The sequence below is a fragment of the Microcaecilia unicolor genome, chromosome 4 (genome assembly GCF_901765095.1).
Source record: "Microcaecilia unicolor chromosome 4, aMicUni1.1, whole genome shotgun sequence".
NCBI classification, from domain to species: domain Eukaryota; kingdom Metazoa; phylum Chordata; class Amphibia; order Gymnophiona; family Siphonopidae; genus Microcaecilia; species Microcaecilia unicolor.
In genome coordinates, this window is record NC_044034.1 from 316,287,879 (window position 1) to 316,304,494 (window position 16,616).

Here is a 16,616-nt window from a genome sequence, read left to right on the forward strand (position 1 = left end):
AAGGTAGAATTGGTGTGTAGAACCTCAGCTCTTTCATTAAAACTTGGGGACCATGGGTCAATTTTAGCAGACAATGGAAAAGGTGCTGGTATTCAGTATCCCAAAGTACCCTCTCAAAAAAAGCCCTGGAACTGATACAGTTTTTTTTCTGCTCAGATCTGTGCACAGCTGTAGCTGTCGTTAGCACTGAACCATCAACTGCCCCTTTTTCCTCTTTATGGAGGCCACAGAAAAAGTTGGTGGGTCCCATATGCTTGTAAGAAAAACAAGAATAGATATTAAATCCTCAGAGATGCTACTGCAGCAGGACGTTAACCCATTTCTGCCTCCTTGGACATGGTGTTAAAGCTCTTGTGTCCTGCTCAGCCTTAAAGTCTTCTGCGTATTTTTCTCCATCAGGGTGGAATAGCTAATAGCGTTATTATCATTGATCTTAATATACTGTGCACCGGCGTCTAATGCAAGACTTTGCAAAGGATTAGCTTCTGCATAAAACCCTTTTCTGCATTGTGTGCCCACAAAATTGTGCACCGACATTGCACTAACCCTGCACAAATGTCCATGCACTTTTGCAGCATTGGCCCCCTGGTCAGCTGGTTTATTTCAGGTGCCTTTCCCAGTAAAAGGAAAGTGAAAAGATAATTAGGTAACCCCTATCACAAACAGACACTACCCTGATATCATGATATACCACTCAGGCCCTATCTGTTCACAAATTTCAACCCATTAGTCAAAGAACCCAACTGCACACCCTGATAAAAGCTATCTCCATGGACTGATGTATAAGTGTGATATGGATGAATTCCAATAATTACTGTGTACTTTGCCTTCCATTCTTTCTTATTTTCCTGGTGATTAGGAAAAGTACAAGACATATAAGAGGCAGTTCATGAGTATCCAAACCCACTCTTCTGTCTTGGTACTTAACTGTAGAAACACAACATGAAGACCCTTGTAAGTATTATCTTATACTAAAATGCATAGGTACATCTCTTCAGAAAATAGTATTCACTCCTTGTAGAAGGTCTTCGACTAAATATCTTAAGTTTGATTTTTACTATAAAGTAGTTCACTTGTAATGATGTTCAGTGCTGTAAATTCAGCAGTAGTGGAATTGAAACGAGCTCTTTTTCACTGTCTTTCAATTCCGTTGCTCTGTTCCAATATTCCTGTATTCATCTGATCATAGAACCTTGAAGGAGTAATGCATTTTTCCAGACTGGAGCTGGTGGGCTGGCCTTAACTGACCTCCAGTCACCAGAGTCAACAGCACGGGCTCAGACTCAGCACAAGTTTCCTTTAATCTTTGTTCTGAATGACAAATCTTTGAAAAGAGGACCCTGATCCTCAGCATCCTAACAACTGAACAGATTTAGCACTTATTCCCTACCATTTGTAATCCCCAGTCCCCAGATTTTCATTGACTAATTTGTTTTTGCAAATACGTGTAGGATTTCAGTTTTGTTCAGCTCTATTTTTGTCATGTTCCTCCCTCTTCCCCCATGAAACATTTCATGCAGTCATTCCTGCTACTGACTGCCAGATTAAAAATTAAGAATTGCATGAAGCCAGATGGCAGCATGAAAGAAGAAAAGTCATTAATTGTTTGGGATCAATGAACAGGAGGGTTTCCTGCTGAAAACGGAAGTGATGTCAGCCTTTCATCCCTAAACTGTTTGATGAATGGCATGGGAAGGATGGGAAATGAGGCTGGCCTGTGACAGCCCATTCCAGTGGTGCTGAATGTGGCAAGTAATGTGTGAAAATTCATACACAAACCTTCTCTTTCAGATTGTGATTGCAGCTCTTCTGGGAGTCTTTCTGGCCCCATCTCTTGGGAATGACGTAAGTGGATTCAAAACTCTTAGACAATGGGGCAATACCTGTAAAGGAAATGTATATCTGCAGAGGTTCCCTGTGTACATGGGTCTGGCAACCACAATGTGGGTATGAGGTACTTGTGCACCTGTAGTGAAGCTGGCACAAGGCATTCACTGAAAAGTATGCATGGTGATTCAAAACTGCAGTCACTGGGTATACTTTCCCTGCCCCCTGATCTACTCCTGCCCACTGGTAAATGTACACTCATTGTGGGAAGGGGAATCAATAATGAAATGCCATTTTTATGTGAATAAACTTGTGCTAACCTGCATTAAATCATTGGATTATTGCTCCCCAAATCATTAGATTCACAATCCATGCTTTTTTTTCTTACATCTTAACTATACAAGTCCTTATAGAAAACTTGATTGACGACCCTTAAATTATATGTAGGGACTCCAATAATAATAATGTTGTTATTTTTGTAGCACAAATTTAAAAAGGGTCTGTGCAAACTGCATAGAAGAGGTATCAATATGTTTGTAGTAATGTGGTGGTTATTTTTATGGTAGTACTGCTCTGCATAGCTTAAGTATTGTTCTTCATTGAAAGGCCCAGGGGCCACTGGTGGCTCCCATCAACCCTGTGTGACCCCCTTTTTCCCCTGCACACATTCTCCCTCCACCTTCTCCCGTCTTGCATCTGGCTTACCTCTATTACAGTTATTCTGTTTAATATCTTCACCTCACAACTGAGAGCTCAGTGTAGTTCAAACTTACTGCAAGTTATGTGATGCTGGAAGAAACATACTAGCTGTTCAAAAGGTGGCACCACAAACAATGCTTTGGAGGAAATATAGAGAGAGATTTAAAAAAACTGGAGAGGGCAGGGGAAAGGGATGGAGAACCAGCTTGAAAAGGATGGGGGTGGAGGTTCACAGGGTGTTTGCCATTTTTGTCTGGGGATAATCTTAGCTCTTGCATAGAACATTTTTTTGATAACTGGGCCACCATTTGAAGATTTTGGCTTGAGGAAATTCATAGTGTTACAAGGTCTCCCATAGCATCAAGATTAGAATGTAACTGAACATCAAGGTCCAGATATTCAGAAATACTTTTCTGGATAGCACGATCTGCTGCTTAGGTAACTGTGGGTTTATCCAATGGTTTTCAGTGGTACTATCTGAATAGTGCCATTGAAAATCATTACTGACCACCCAGGTACTATCCAGATTGTGCTGGCATGGAGTAAGGGCAGAGATGGATGTTCTGAATTTTTATCTGGAGAGCAGCGATATTCAGTCCATTATCTGGATACTATCCAGATCATTTTAGGACTACAAGAGAGGTTAAGAAATACAGGTGACCTTTCACTAAAAGGTGTTAAGCAGGTCACGTGGGAATTAATACATGCTGACTCAGCACATGGCTGTACTAACAGTTAATACAGGAGCTTTGCACTTACTCTCGTATTAACTACAGAGCATGAAATGGGAAAGGAAATGGTGTCAGGATCTCCCCTGACTAAGAGAGTGGATGAAGAGTGAAAGCCAATTTTGGTGCAGGAATCAGTGTGAGACAACAAAGGGGATGTGATTTGATATACTGCTTTCTGTGGTTACAATCAAAATGATTTTACATATTTATTTTGCACCTGGGGCAATGGAGGGTTGAGTGACTTGTGTAGAGGTACAGGGAGCTGCAGTGGGAATCAAACCCAGTTGCCCTGGTTCTCAGGCTGCTACACTAACCACTAGGCTACTCCCCCACTCCATCTTTAAAACAGGAATCAAGGGTAGACCAGGAATCAAGCATGAAGCAGACTTGACCTGAAGCAACGCAAGGAGCTGGGGTAGCAGCAGGCATAGGACAGTCCCTGAAAACTGTTGCACCAGTTAGGGTGTGTCCAACTTGAGTCTTGCTGGTTCAATGGGCTCTCCAGGGGTGGGCTTCCCCTTCTGTGCCCAAAGTCACATTTCTGGGAGCTCAGGCTAAAGCTAAGCAGCCTCTGTGGCTTAGCAGCAAATCTCCAGTCCTCAGCCTGTAAGGCCATGGATCCAATTCCTGGAAAGCCTTTACAAATGGGTTGGGGGATGGACACTACCTGTCTTGCTGCCAACACATAGGGCCCTATTTACTAAGGTGTGCTAGTGTTTTTAGTGCATGCTGTGTAGATGTCTATAGGAATATTATAGGTGCCTACACGGTTAGCACACACTAAAAACGCTAACATGCCTCTAGTACAGCTTAGTAAACAAGGCCCATGGTAACTTACCATGTATTAACAGTTCAGCACCACATGCTAAGTAGGCATTAAGTACATCCACATTATCTACAATACAGTTGTGTGTAAGTTTATGGTCTCCCCATTCATTGCATTGGAAGATGCTGGGCACACCTTCAACAGTTAATGCAGAGGCTGTAGAGTTACTGCACATTCATTTTTTACAACAATTATGTGGTAACATACTTTAGTGAAACAGCTCTTTAGTCACAGTTAGTGAAGAAGTGGTAGATAAATGAATGAATGGAACTGGCATCTCAGACATCATAGCTCTACATCAAACTTTCATATAATATTCAATATCTATTATTCAACTGGCTTCAAGATCAAGTGTAACTAGGGTCTAACTGGAGTGGAGAAGAGCTTTGTGTTTAATGAAGCAGGTTTGAACCAGGCAAGTCTCCCACTCACAATCTGTGTGATCTTGGGCAAATCACTTCATACACCATTACTTCAGGTACAATCTAAGTCCATTTGGGCAGGGAAACAATTTGTATTCCTGAACATAACTCCCTTGAATGCAGATTTGGAGAAAAGCAAATCATAAATCTAAAATCCAAATCTCACTGTTTAAATGGGTTTATTTGGGTAGGAGTAGCTTCCACCCACTGGCTCCACAGCTGGATTTTTTGGTTAATGCTACTGAAAGTCCAGACTTTACAAATAGTGCCAGGATTGTTTAGGGACAGAGCTAAGGCTGTCCTAACTTTATTTGGCTACTTATCTGGGTTCTGGTCCACTAGCTGCTTTATACCTGGATATTAAGTGCTGGCATCTGGGTATGGCTTGGTACTGAATATCTGGGTGTAAAACTCATGGGGCACCTGATATTTAAAACAACCCTGACTGCCATGGACTGAATATTACCCACTTAGGGGTCCTTTTACGAAGGTGCACTGAAAAATGGCCTGCGCTATTGTAGACATGCATATTGGATGTATGCAAGTCCATTTTTCAACGCACCTGCAAAAAAGGCTTTCTTTGGCCAAAATGGACATGCGGCAAAATGAAAATTGGCGCGTGTCCATTTTGGGCCTGAGAACTTACCACCACCCATTCACTTAGCGGTAAGGTCTCATGCGTTAACCTGGTGGTAATCATCAGCGTGCGTACCATCAGCATGCGTACAATGCCGATTACTGCCCAGTTGGAACCACACACTGGAAAATTTTCAGTGCGCCTACTGGACGTGCATACAAAATAAAATTACCACCCGGTAGTCAGGCGGTAGTTCCGAATTGGCCTACGCGGCTTAGTAAAAGGGCCCCTTAGATATTTCCCACCACTACTTACATTAACAAGTTAGTCTCTCCTTGAACTCGTTTGTTTAAAACATTTCTAATTCAACTTCCCAACTTCAGTAAAAGAATGCACAAAGTAATGTGTAAGACAAATACCAATTTATTAATACTCTAATTTCCCCCTATTTATTAAATATCCTCCCCCCCCCCCCACTCCAGATACCAGACTTGGTGATCATCACCGGGCTGAGGACGGGAGAGATCTCTCCCCTGTTCTGTAGCTTGAAGGATTTGCTGGGGTAGAAACAGTCCTCATCTTTGACTCTATATGCCTGGCAGCATTGCTTCCAAAGTACACCCACACCACAGATGTCCAAATGGACAGCAGATCCGGAGTTTGTTGCACTACAGGGGCTAACTTTCTTGATGTTTCTCAATTGTGTCCCATGAACATATTGAATTCATGTAAGTGGAAGAGGCTTCACAGTTTCCCAATTTAATTTTTTTTCAGAATATTAACATCGTCAACCAGGACAATATTGGTGGTGATGACCATCAGACAGTGAATATTGACAACCATGACAACATCGCCAACATCAACAACTACAACGGTTGGAACTCATGGGATTCCATCTGTGACTACAGCAGAGTAAGACATGAAAAATGCCCAAAATCTGTTTCATTTGAACTTTTGCATTCCAAAGCCTTTCAGTTATGGCTTCAAGAAAGAAATGGAAGGTTTTGCCTGTTGAGTACGATATAAAATAACAATTAGTATTTCTTTAACGATAATAATGATCCATGCAGTATCCAAGATTAATTAAACATACTGGGCCCAATACTCAAAGGAGTTAGGCTCTTAAGAGTTATGCTTCTAAATGGCCCTCTTTGAAAATGTATTATGGTTTATAGTTTATTAGATTTGATAAACTATCTTTCCTAGTGCTCATAACAAGGCAAATTACATAATAAAAGCTTAGGAAAGAAGGAAAAGAACACCATTATATGATAAGACTGAAGCGGAAAGGCAGAATGATAAAAGATATCTTCTCAAGGCAAAGGGAGATAGGGAAAGGGAAGGGAAATGGGACTTGATATACCGCCTTTCTGTGGTTTTTGCAACTACATTCAAAGCGGTTTACATATATTCAGGTACTTATTTTGTACCAGGGGCAATGGAGGGTTAAGTGACTTGCCCAAAGTCACAAGGACCTGCAGTGGGAATCGAACTCAGTTCCCCAGGATCAAAGTCCATAGGGGCAAGGGTAATCCAATAGTAGACTCGGGTGAGGGAGGAATAATAACTGAGCACCTAAGGGGTCCTTTTACAGAGCAATGGTTTACTGCACGCTAATATGGAACTATCCCCGGCCCAATGCAGGCGCCGGTGGTTGGCGTATGCCATTTGTTGCCCTAGAGAAGATAGCTATCTATTTTCCAGTGCGGTGCTAACCTGGCAGTAATCGGGCAGCGCCGCACGCTACCCAGTTACAGCTGGGTTACCGCGGGAGCCCTTAACACCATCTCAATGAGTGGTGTTAAGCGCTCCCCCCACATGGACATGTGGTAAGTGAAATCTTACCACATAGCCATCCCATTTTTGGCCTTTTTACCCACTGCGGTATAAAGGGCCACAGCGTGCTGTAAAAAACGGCCCCTGCCTCTAGTGCAGGGCCTTTGTTTACTTCAGCTTCGTAAAAGGTCCCCTAAATTTGTACTCAGAAATTCAATAAGGATAGAATTCAGTAAATGGCACCAAAAATTAGGTGCTGGGAAGATCTGTGGTAAACTAGTATTCTGGAAAGGATGCTCTGCACAGAGTGCCCTGTACAATATACTAGCTTAGCACAGATCTTGTGCCTAACTTTGGGCACAGCCCTTGCACCAGGGGCGTAGCCAGACTTTGGCAGGAGGGGGGTCCAGAGTCCGAGGTGAAGGGGCACATTTTAGCCCCCCCCCCCCCCGGCGCCACTGACCCCCCCCCCCCCCCGCCATTGTTGACCCCCCCGCCGCCGCTGCCACCACCACCACCACTTCCAACTTTGATCCCCCCTGCAGACGACCCTCTCGACCCCCCTTCCCGCCACCAACCCTCCCCTGCCATTTACGTCGCCTACCTTTGCTGGCGGGGGACCCCAACTATCAGTGCCAGTTAATCCCTTGCTCAAAAATATTTTTTATTTTCAGCACAGGAGACATGACAGGGCAGAGTAGTTGTGCCCTTCGCTAATCAGGTAGCGGGTACATATTGCTGCTCGCTGCTCGATTACCACTGGGTGTCGGTAAGGGCTCCCACAGTAAAGGCCACAAGCAAATTAGGAAATAAGCAAGTGGCTATTAAAGAAAAATATGGAAATGTGGCCATTTTACTGCCGTTCTAAAAGTGGTCGCAGCACGTGGGAAATCCATGCACTGACAACAGCGCCACCACTTGTTAGCACAGCATAGTAAAAGGGCCCCTAAGTTTGGCTGAAAATAGGGCATAAATTTAGAGTCTGAATTAGGGGGTCTTTTACTAAAGCTTAGCTCAAGTTATCTGCAGCAGGGCCCATTTTATTCCTATTAATCCTGTTGCAGATAGCTCGAGCTAAGCTTTAGTAAAAGACCCCCTTAGAACCTAAAATTAGGAGCTTGGTTTTTTTTTAAATATGAGGCTCACTGTTTTGAGGTTTCTGCTCCCAAAGTGATTATTGCTATCAGACTTTGTGGGCACTGAGAATAAACGATTTGCTGAAGGTTCTGTCATGATAGGTGAAGGTTGAACTGGATCTCGGTTTCTCAGATGCTTGTTGTAATAGCTCGACTACCAGCCAGAGTACAAAACAGAAGTTCCATCTCGTACAAACAGAATAAGCTGGATATTTCAAGTGGTTAATGCATTTACCATTTCAATATTGTCATGTGAAAGAAGTCAGTGGAACAGAGAAAGCAAGCCATGTACTGCAGCTTACAAATGCAACAACTTCTATTAATACAAAATACTGCAAAGTGCATAAGAATTAACAACACTATCGACTCTCTTTTGTTTTCAAGGGTCTTTTGCCGCCAGGTTCTTTGACAAGAAGATATGTGTTGTGGGGAAAATCAACAAGGCATCCTTCCCAAGTCTGGCTCAGCTTAGTGAAGTGGCCCGAGATAAGGTACACCCCACAGCAAAAAAAATTAAAATAGGTCTCTAATGAATAAACATACCCCCCCCCCCCCCCCCCCCACACACACACACACACAATTCCCTAGTGCTCTCTCTCTCTCTCTCTCTCTCTCTCTCTCTCTCTCTCAGCTCTCCCTGGGCTTGTCATGTGTCTGCCACTCCAGTTTGTGCCTTTACTACACTGATAACTCCTAAGAGACACAAATGTACATGTTTGATTCCACCAAAAAAGGTACTAAGTAATAGTACACGTGACAGTGTGAAAACATTGATAAATACTGTTTAATTCTGGTCACCGCATCTCAAAAAAGATATAGTGGAATTAGAAAAGGTACAGAGAAGGGTGACGAAAATGATAAAGGGGATGGGACGACTTCCCTGTGAGGAAAGGCTAAAGCGGCTAGGGCTCTTCAGCTTGGAGAAAAGGCGGCTGAAAGGAGATAGCACGGCTTAGTAAAAGGGCCTCGATTGGCTAGATGGACCATTGGTCTGACCGAGTATGGCTATTCTTAGGTTCTTAATATCCATCAGAACTTAACCAGGTATTGGCAATATTCAGACTGATATTCATGTAGGTGCCCAGATAGCCTTTTACTGTCCTGACTTTAGCCAGGCAGTTTAGGCTGGAACCAGAAAATGGTGCTCAAAATTTTGTGACGAAAAAAATTGGCACTGAATAGTATTCTATAAAGGACGGCCCAGGTTGGGTGCCCTTTGTACAACAGTGCATAGCATTGGGACCCGCACTCAACCTTGGGCACAAGGATTTACTCCAACTGAACCCAGGTGTAAATCCTGGTGTGCTTTAACACTGTGTGTATCTTAAGGGAATGTCCCTACACCCCTGCCATCATTACGCCCTCTTTGCAGATCTATGCAGAAACACTGAGGCACTATTCTGTAAATAGGCGTAAAAGTGTGCTTTCGTGCAGACCTGCCATTTCTGCCCTATTCCAGCACTTTGTGTCCATTAGAACACTTTTCTGTGCCAAAAACTTGGCGTGGAAGTAGTGGTTAAAGTTAGACACCATATATAGAATTCCCCTGTTACTGATTAGTGGACCCAATATCTCTGCAGACTGGGTAAGTCCCAGCGTCACCCTGATTCCGCCCCTGGACTGCCCCAGAACTAACTGAATACTGCTGCAGTAGTCAATTGGATTTTTAGAAGCATGGTTTGGTTCAGTGCACTAAAAATCTGGGAATAGCCCACTCTCTGCAATTTAACTGGGCGGGACCTTTGCTACAGTGATTGTATTGTCTTTCTGATTCACCTGCAGACCCGCAGCAGAGCACCTACCCCTATGAGCTACTCTGTATCTCCCAACAAAGTCACAGACGTCGGCCAGTTTGGAAAGCACATCCAGGCACTGTGTAAAGATATCCCCACCTACACCAGTCAGGAGGCTAAGGGTAAGCTTTGTGTGAATGTGATGACTCCCATATGGTGTAGTTCAGCCTCAACTTTCTAACAAATGAGTTTGAAACATATGCCAATTGAGTTTCAAGCCCACTGACTCAAATGAGGGCTGCTTTGTATCATACACCTGTCAAACACAGTTTATGAAAAAATAACGGCTTCTAAGGAAAGAAGACCTTTTTTGTTATTTAGATTGTAAGCTCTTTTGAGCAGGGACTGTCTTTTTTCATGTTCAGTTGTGAAGCGCTGCGTACGACTGGTAGCGCTATAGAAATTATTTATAGTAGTAGTAGTAGCAAAAAGATGTACTATACTTATGTTTCCATAGTGGATACACAAAAACAAAAGAAACCCCCATTCAAGTATATGTGTGGCATCATATCAGATGTATATCAGCACTTTAAGAGGGTAAATTCTATAAAGGGGCACCTATACTTACGTATCTGTAACACCAGTACTTCTAGCCTATTCCAGTGGCATAGCCACAGAGGAGGCCTTGGAGGCCTAGCCCCCCCCCCCCCCCCCCCCCCACTTTGAGCTCAGTCTCCCTCCAAAACTGCAGCACCCACTAAACGGCTGGTGGGGATGCCAAAGCCCTCCCAGCCAAAGAAATGTACAGCTGAGCTGCTGTGTTCCTCCACGTGCTGCTGATTTAAGAACTGAGCATAGATTAGGCGTCCCAGCAGCTGTGGCTGAAAGCATGCCATTTGCTCACTGCAGCAGCATGAGAAGGAAGGGAGCGACTTGGCAATGGATTTCTTTGGCTGGCAGAGCTTCAGCATCTCCACCAGCAAAGGTAATATTTTTAATGTTTGGGGTGAGGGAAGAAATGCATTGCCGCCCCCAGTCCATTCTTAGCCCCCCCCCCCCCAAAAAAAAAAAAAAACCAGAGCACTGGCTACGCCCCTTCCCTGTTCTTTAAAGGAAATGACAGGTGTACTTTTATTTATAGAATACCGGTGTAACATGTCAAATGTGTGCCTAGAATTAAGTCATGATCACTTACACCAGCCATAGACATGATGTAAATGATTATACCTAAATTGCAAATGAACGTGTGTAGATGATAGTAATCTATAATCTAAGCATGTAACTCTGCACCATCTCCCATGCTCCGCCCAGATTCTGCCCATGTGAATGCCCACCCTCAAATTAGATGCAATCACATTTCGGCACAATTTTATAGAGTAGCATCTTTCCAAAAATGCTAGGACTAGGGGGCACGTAATGAAGCTACAAAGTAGTAAATTTAAAACACATCAGAGAAAATATTTCTTCACTCAACATGTAATTAAACTCTGAAATTTGTTGCCAGAGAATGTGGTAAAAGCAGTTAACTTAGCAGGGTTTAAAAAAGGTTTGGATAACTTCCTAAAAGAAAAGTCCATAAGCCAGTATTAAGATGGACTTGGGGAAAATCCACTGCTTATTTCTAGGATAAGCAGCATAAAATGTATTGTACTGTTTTGGGATCTTGCCAGATACTTGTAATCTTGGCCACTATTGGAAACAGGATGCTGGGCTTGATGGACCTTCGGTCTGTCCCAGTATATTCTTATGTAGCCGGAATATTAGCATATATGCTTGTATGTGTACATGTATACTCATATATGACAACATTCTGATCATTTACATGTGTTACTGGTGCCTAAATCTTTATAGATTTAACCCCCTAAATGCCAGAAGGAAACTAATCAGCTGATCAAATTGACCAAGCCATACTTTTAAAACCAAAGTACAATGTTGGTTTGTTAGACCACTTGCAAGGCTTACAGAAAGAAGTACAAAGTAGCAGAATATGGTTGGAAGGATGTGTATTTTATGACAGATGTAACTGTAAGTTGAAATCATGTATTGCTCACTTAGCTGTCCTTTTTCTTTAACTCTCTGTTCTCATTTTTCTTTCTAGATGGCCAGTTTTCAGGCTTCGCCCTTTGTAAAAGTTCAAGCATTATAACCATCCTGGGGATTTCCTTCTGCTTCTAGATCAAAAATAGCATCAAAGCTAAACGAACAGTGATCAACGTGGTGTCCTGAACAGCAGAAAGAGACCAGAAAGATGCAAACACCAGTATAGCAAACAAAAGGAAGTTTATTGGACAAACCTAATGAGGCTGCGTTTCAGCAGATGCCTGCATCAAGGGTATAATGTCCACATTCAGTATGGATTCTCAGATGATAACAACTGACTGACAAATAGAGCTAAGTCTTAGCTGCTACTTGGACTGAACTGAGTCAGAAAACGCTTCGAAAGATGGCTCAGTTTCTGACTCGACTCAGTCCTAGTAGACACAAAGACTAAGGTCTATTTTCTCAACCAGTTGTTGTCGTTGTGGAATCCATTCTGCATACTGAGTGTGGATATTATACCTCTGATGAGGGCAACTGCTGAAACATGGCCATATTGGGTTTCTCCGATAAACTTCATTTTTTTGCGCTATTCTAGCGATTGCATCTTTCTGGTATCCTTCTTCTGTTCCTGCTTCTGTGTTTAGATCTCCTGTTCCTTGATAGTAAAGCAGTGATTGTGTTTCTACCATGACCTCTTCTGACCTTCACTTTTGTTCCTTCACCACGTTTAGTTTTCTAGGCTTGAGAACGTGTCATGCCTAGCCTCACCTTCAGATCTGCACTGTTTCATGTTTCTAATAAAGCATTTTCATCAACTTCCTTGCTTTAGACATATTTATGGATTTTATTCACTTGTACTCTGCCTAAATCCTAGATTAGGGTGGGCAACCTGCAGCTTGTAGGACCGACGTGGATTACAAAATAATGTACATAAGCATTACAACAATAAAACATAAAAACAACAACAGACAAAACACAGATTTTTCTTTCTAGCACTGTGTATGCCTTGTAGCACTATAGAAATTATAAATAGTAGTAGTAATAGTAGTAAATCTGAATTAAAACAAATGTATGACGCTAAAACATACGGAGAGGCTTTGTAAATAATGACAGCTTAAGTAGTAAATGTAGTCAGTGGTACCTCAACTAAAGGTGCCATCACATTCTCTGTTATGATTAAGTATCTCTGCACCTCTCCTCTCCAATACAAATTGTACTGGATCTCTCAGATAATGGGGTTGAGGGTTGACCCCTAGAAAGAGGTACACAAACAAATTCAGTAGTTTCTGTGGCCAGAACTGTGCAGTTCTTCCAAAATCTCTTTTCTCAGGGGCCTTTTACAAAGCCGCGAGAGGGCTAATGCGCAGGTAACGTGCCAAATTGGCAGTGCGCCGGGGTAGTATGTGCACACAGGGGTAATTCTGAGTTTGGCGAGTGCTGAATCCTGTGGTAGAAAATATTTTTTTATTTTCTACTGCGGGTGCTTGTGTGTGTGTGTGTATTCCTGGTGGTAATATGGCGCATGCTGCACGGTTATCACGTGGGTAGCGCGTGAGCCCTTACCGCTAGGTCAATGGCTGGCAGTAAGGGCTCAGGCCATAAATAGGCGCATGCTTGTTTTATTTTTTCCGCATGCCCATTTCTCAGCCAATTACAAAAAAACCTTTTTCCCCAGCTGCGGTAAAAAGTGGCCCAGCGCATGCCAAAAAGACACGCCCACACTACCACGGGCCACTTTTTACCGCGGCTTAGTAAAAGGACCCCTCAATGTACACAGACTACAAAAGGCATTAATAGTAGAGGTTAGACAGACAAGGTCACAGTAATAAAATGTATCAGGGAGGATGTCCTGAAGTATAATAAAATGTCCACTTATTGGACTCTCTAAAAATGTAGAAAAAAGAAGGGATAGGGAAAAAATAGGCAAACAGTCCATAAGAACAAAGTGAACAATTTGCAGAAAGTATCAAAAAGTTTCATTGGGATGTGTAACTCTTGGTTTCCTCTGCACAGTGCTGTCTTCTCTATTCTCATACAGAATTCACATCTCTTGGCAGTCTGAACCAATGTTGCACCTCTCATGCCACTGCTAGTGTCTGTCTCTTTCTGTAGCCTCTCTCCCCTTTATTAGTCCTTCACAATTATATTCTAGGTTCTGGACAAAGACTGAGCCCTGTAATCCACACCCCTTGCTCTCTTTCTGGGCTCCAATCACACTTCACTCTCACTCTTTTATGGTGTCGCGTGCCCGCCCATGCGGGACGCGCTCTCGAGGTCCTTTGCATACCTTCAGGCTTCTTCCCCGGGAGCGCGGGGTTTGTGAGTCCTTTAAGGCAAAATCACCCTCCAGGTAGAGAGGAGACAAAACTGGACCGGAACTCCGGACTGGATTTCTACACTGGAACACTCGGAACTGGAACGCACCGGACAGGTGCGCACTGGAGTGGGGCCCGCTGGACTGGACACACCGGAGTGGCCCCACTGGACAGGAACATACCGGAGTGAAACCCGCTGGACTGGAACACACTGGAACGGAACTGGAACACCCTGGACCTAAGCTTCACCTACACTTGACTGCCTCCCCCTCGGGTTGAGCCCTCAGGTTCTGGCAGCCGGTAGGACTTACAGGAACAACAGGAAGGAAGGTCCAGGGGTGCCCCCTGGCACCTAGGCGAAGGCAAGGCAGACAAGCAGGAACTGTCCGGGTTCTGGCAGTCAGCAGGAATCAACACAATGACTAGTAGACTGTACCCAGGCTAATAGGAACGCTATACCCAGGCAACCAGTCATACACAGGTACATACACAGAGCAAAACTCAGGAGACTAGAACAGCTATAAACCAGCTAACAACAAGCTGTGCCCAAGCTAACAAGTCATGCACTGGAAACATACACAGAACAAACTCAGGAGACTTAGTAAAGCTATACACCAGCTAACCACAAAGCTGTGCCCAAGCTAACAAGTCATACACTGGAAACAAACACAGAGAACTAGCAGAGCTAGGCACAGGCTACAAACCAGACGGAGCTAAGCTGGCTAATCTAACACTAGGAACAAACACAGAGAGCTATCAGAGCTAGACACAGAAGGGTAGGAAACCCATAGAGCAAAAAACACAGAAGGGCTGAAACCCTACAGAGCTATACACACAGAAGGGCTGGAAACCCACAAGCGATAAACACAGAAGGGCTAAAACCCTACAGAGCTATAAACACAGAAGGGCTGAAACCCTACAGAGCTATAAACACAGAAGGGCTGAAACCCTACAGAGCTATAAACACAGAAGGGCTGGAAACCCACAAGCGATAAACACAGAAGGGCTGGAAACCCACAAGCGATAAACACAGAAGGGCTGAAAACCCACAGAAGGGTAGGAGACCCACAGAACAAATAAATACAGAAGGGCTGAAAACCCACAGAAGGGTAGGAGACCCATTGAACAAATACATACAGAAGGGCTGAAAACCCACAGAAGGGTAGGAGACCCATAGAACAAATAACAAGGAAAGCAAAACGGTGCTAACAGCACACTAACCTCGGGACCTAAGGCACTGCGGAGGGAATGGCAATGCAAAGGCCAGGACTGTAGTCTTCAGGTGACTAATAAAGCCCATCAACACCAGAGCCACAGGTGCAGCAATCACCTTGCAACCAAACAGAGGCTTGACACTCAGAGCAGGCATCCCATAGAAAGTAACAGCGGGAGCCATCTTGGATACTGGCAGAGACGAAGAGGCGGCAGCCATCTTGGAAGAGGCATAGCCCACACAGGTGAGGTTCAGTAGGGCAATCAGCACACAGAGCCAGAGAGAAACTAAGACAGAGACAGAGACAAGCAGAAGCCAGCACAGCCACTGACTCCCTGAAACAGGGTAAGTATGAGGGTAGTCACGGCCATAGTCGTGACATATGGTTGTGGATTCCCCACAGCCAAGACTTGGGTTCTACTTTCTGTCTCACTCAGAGACTCAGCACTCTACAGCTCCACCACTCCCTAGCATCCAGTCTTGTCTCTGGAAAGAACTGTACTGTGAGCTAGCAGTAGCTACACTCTGTATATACCTTCTGATGAGGATCAGAATCAGATCTCCTCAAACATCTATCCTTCCTCTTCTCTCTGGCTCTCTATTTCTCAGAGGACAGCTGTGGATCAGACTTGCAACCCCTGTGTTTTCCTCTTTCCCCTTATCCCCTAGAGCGGGAAGCAACAAATTGGACTCAGAATGGAGTAACCCACCTACTGGGGGAGGAAGGCAAGGCTCCTCTTTGAACTCAGGGGTAGATGCACTAACAAAAACGTTAAAGCCCTTCCCTTACCGATTCTTTAGCGAATCAGTAAGAAACGGGCATGCATCAAGGAAATCGCATGCAAATGAGCTACTCACTGCTAGCACATTTGCATGCAATTTCCTTCCAAGCCAGTCAGCCAGCTGAGCATGCGCAGAGCATCCAAGTGTTATGCTGGCTGCTCTGCGCATGCCAAGGACGTCCTTTAAGGACGTCCTTCACTCAAAAAACAACAACAAAAAAATGATGTCCCTGACGAGTAGGACGGGCTTTTCTTCAAACTCAAGGGTGCCCGAAAGGTAGAGACAAAAAGAATCCAAATTGCTCACACTTCCGATGTTCTCACTGCTTATCTTCTGTTGTGGAGAGTGTTAAGCCCTCCTTAGGCACAGCTCCCTGCACCGATGCTGATACCGGCACTGTAGAGAGCAGAGTCCCGCAACCACCCATCCCTTTCGATTATGCCCCTCCTCCATGTCTCTCTCAGCCAATCACAGCGCGTTTAGCTGTCACTGGTGTCAGCTAAATGCGCTGTGATTGGCTGAGAGGCCATGGTGGGGG

General features: G+C 44.1%; 1 protein-coding gene across 1 annotated transcript; it reads left to right on the forward strand.

Moving 5' to 3' along the window:
- Window positions 1–854: 854 nt before the first annotated feature.
- Window positions 855–12,583, forward strand: LOC115469335 (gastrokine-1-like). Its single transcript, XM_030201858.1, has 7 exons — window positions 855–954; window positions 1,792–1,845; window positions 5,857–5,994; window position 6,527; window positions 8,379–8,485; window positions 9,777–9,909; window positions 11,826–12,583. Exons 1-7 carry the CDS (start codon window positions 943–945, stop codon window positions 11,900–11,902), a joined length of 522 nt encoding a protein of 173 aa, XP_030057718.1. The 5' UTR covers window positions 855–942; the 3' UTR covers window positions 11,903–12,583.
- Window positions 12,584–16,616: the final 4,033 nt, after the last annotated feature.

What these genes read in the sequence shown, in the direction of transcription:
- LOC115469335 (XM_030201858.1), top strand. An exon ending in GTGAAGTGGCCCGAGATAAG is followed by an intron (nt 8,486 to 9,776) that starts GTACACCCCACA and finishes ATTCACCTGCAG; the next exon opens with ACCCGCAGCAGAGCACCTAC. An exon ending in CACCAGTCAGGAGGCTAAGG is followed by an intron (nt 9,910 to 11,825) that starts GTAAGCTTTGTG and finishes TTTTCTTTCTAG; the next exon opens with ATGGCCAGTTTTCAGGCTTC.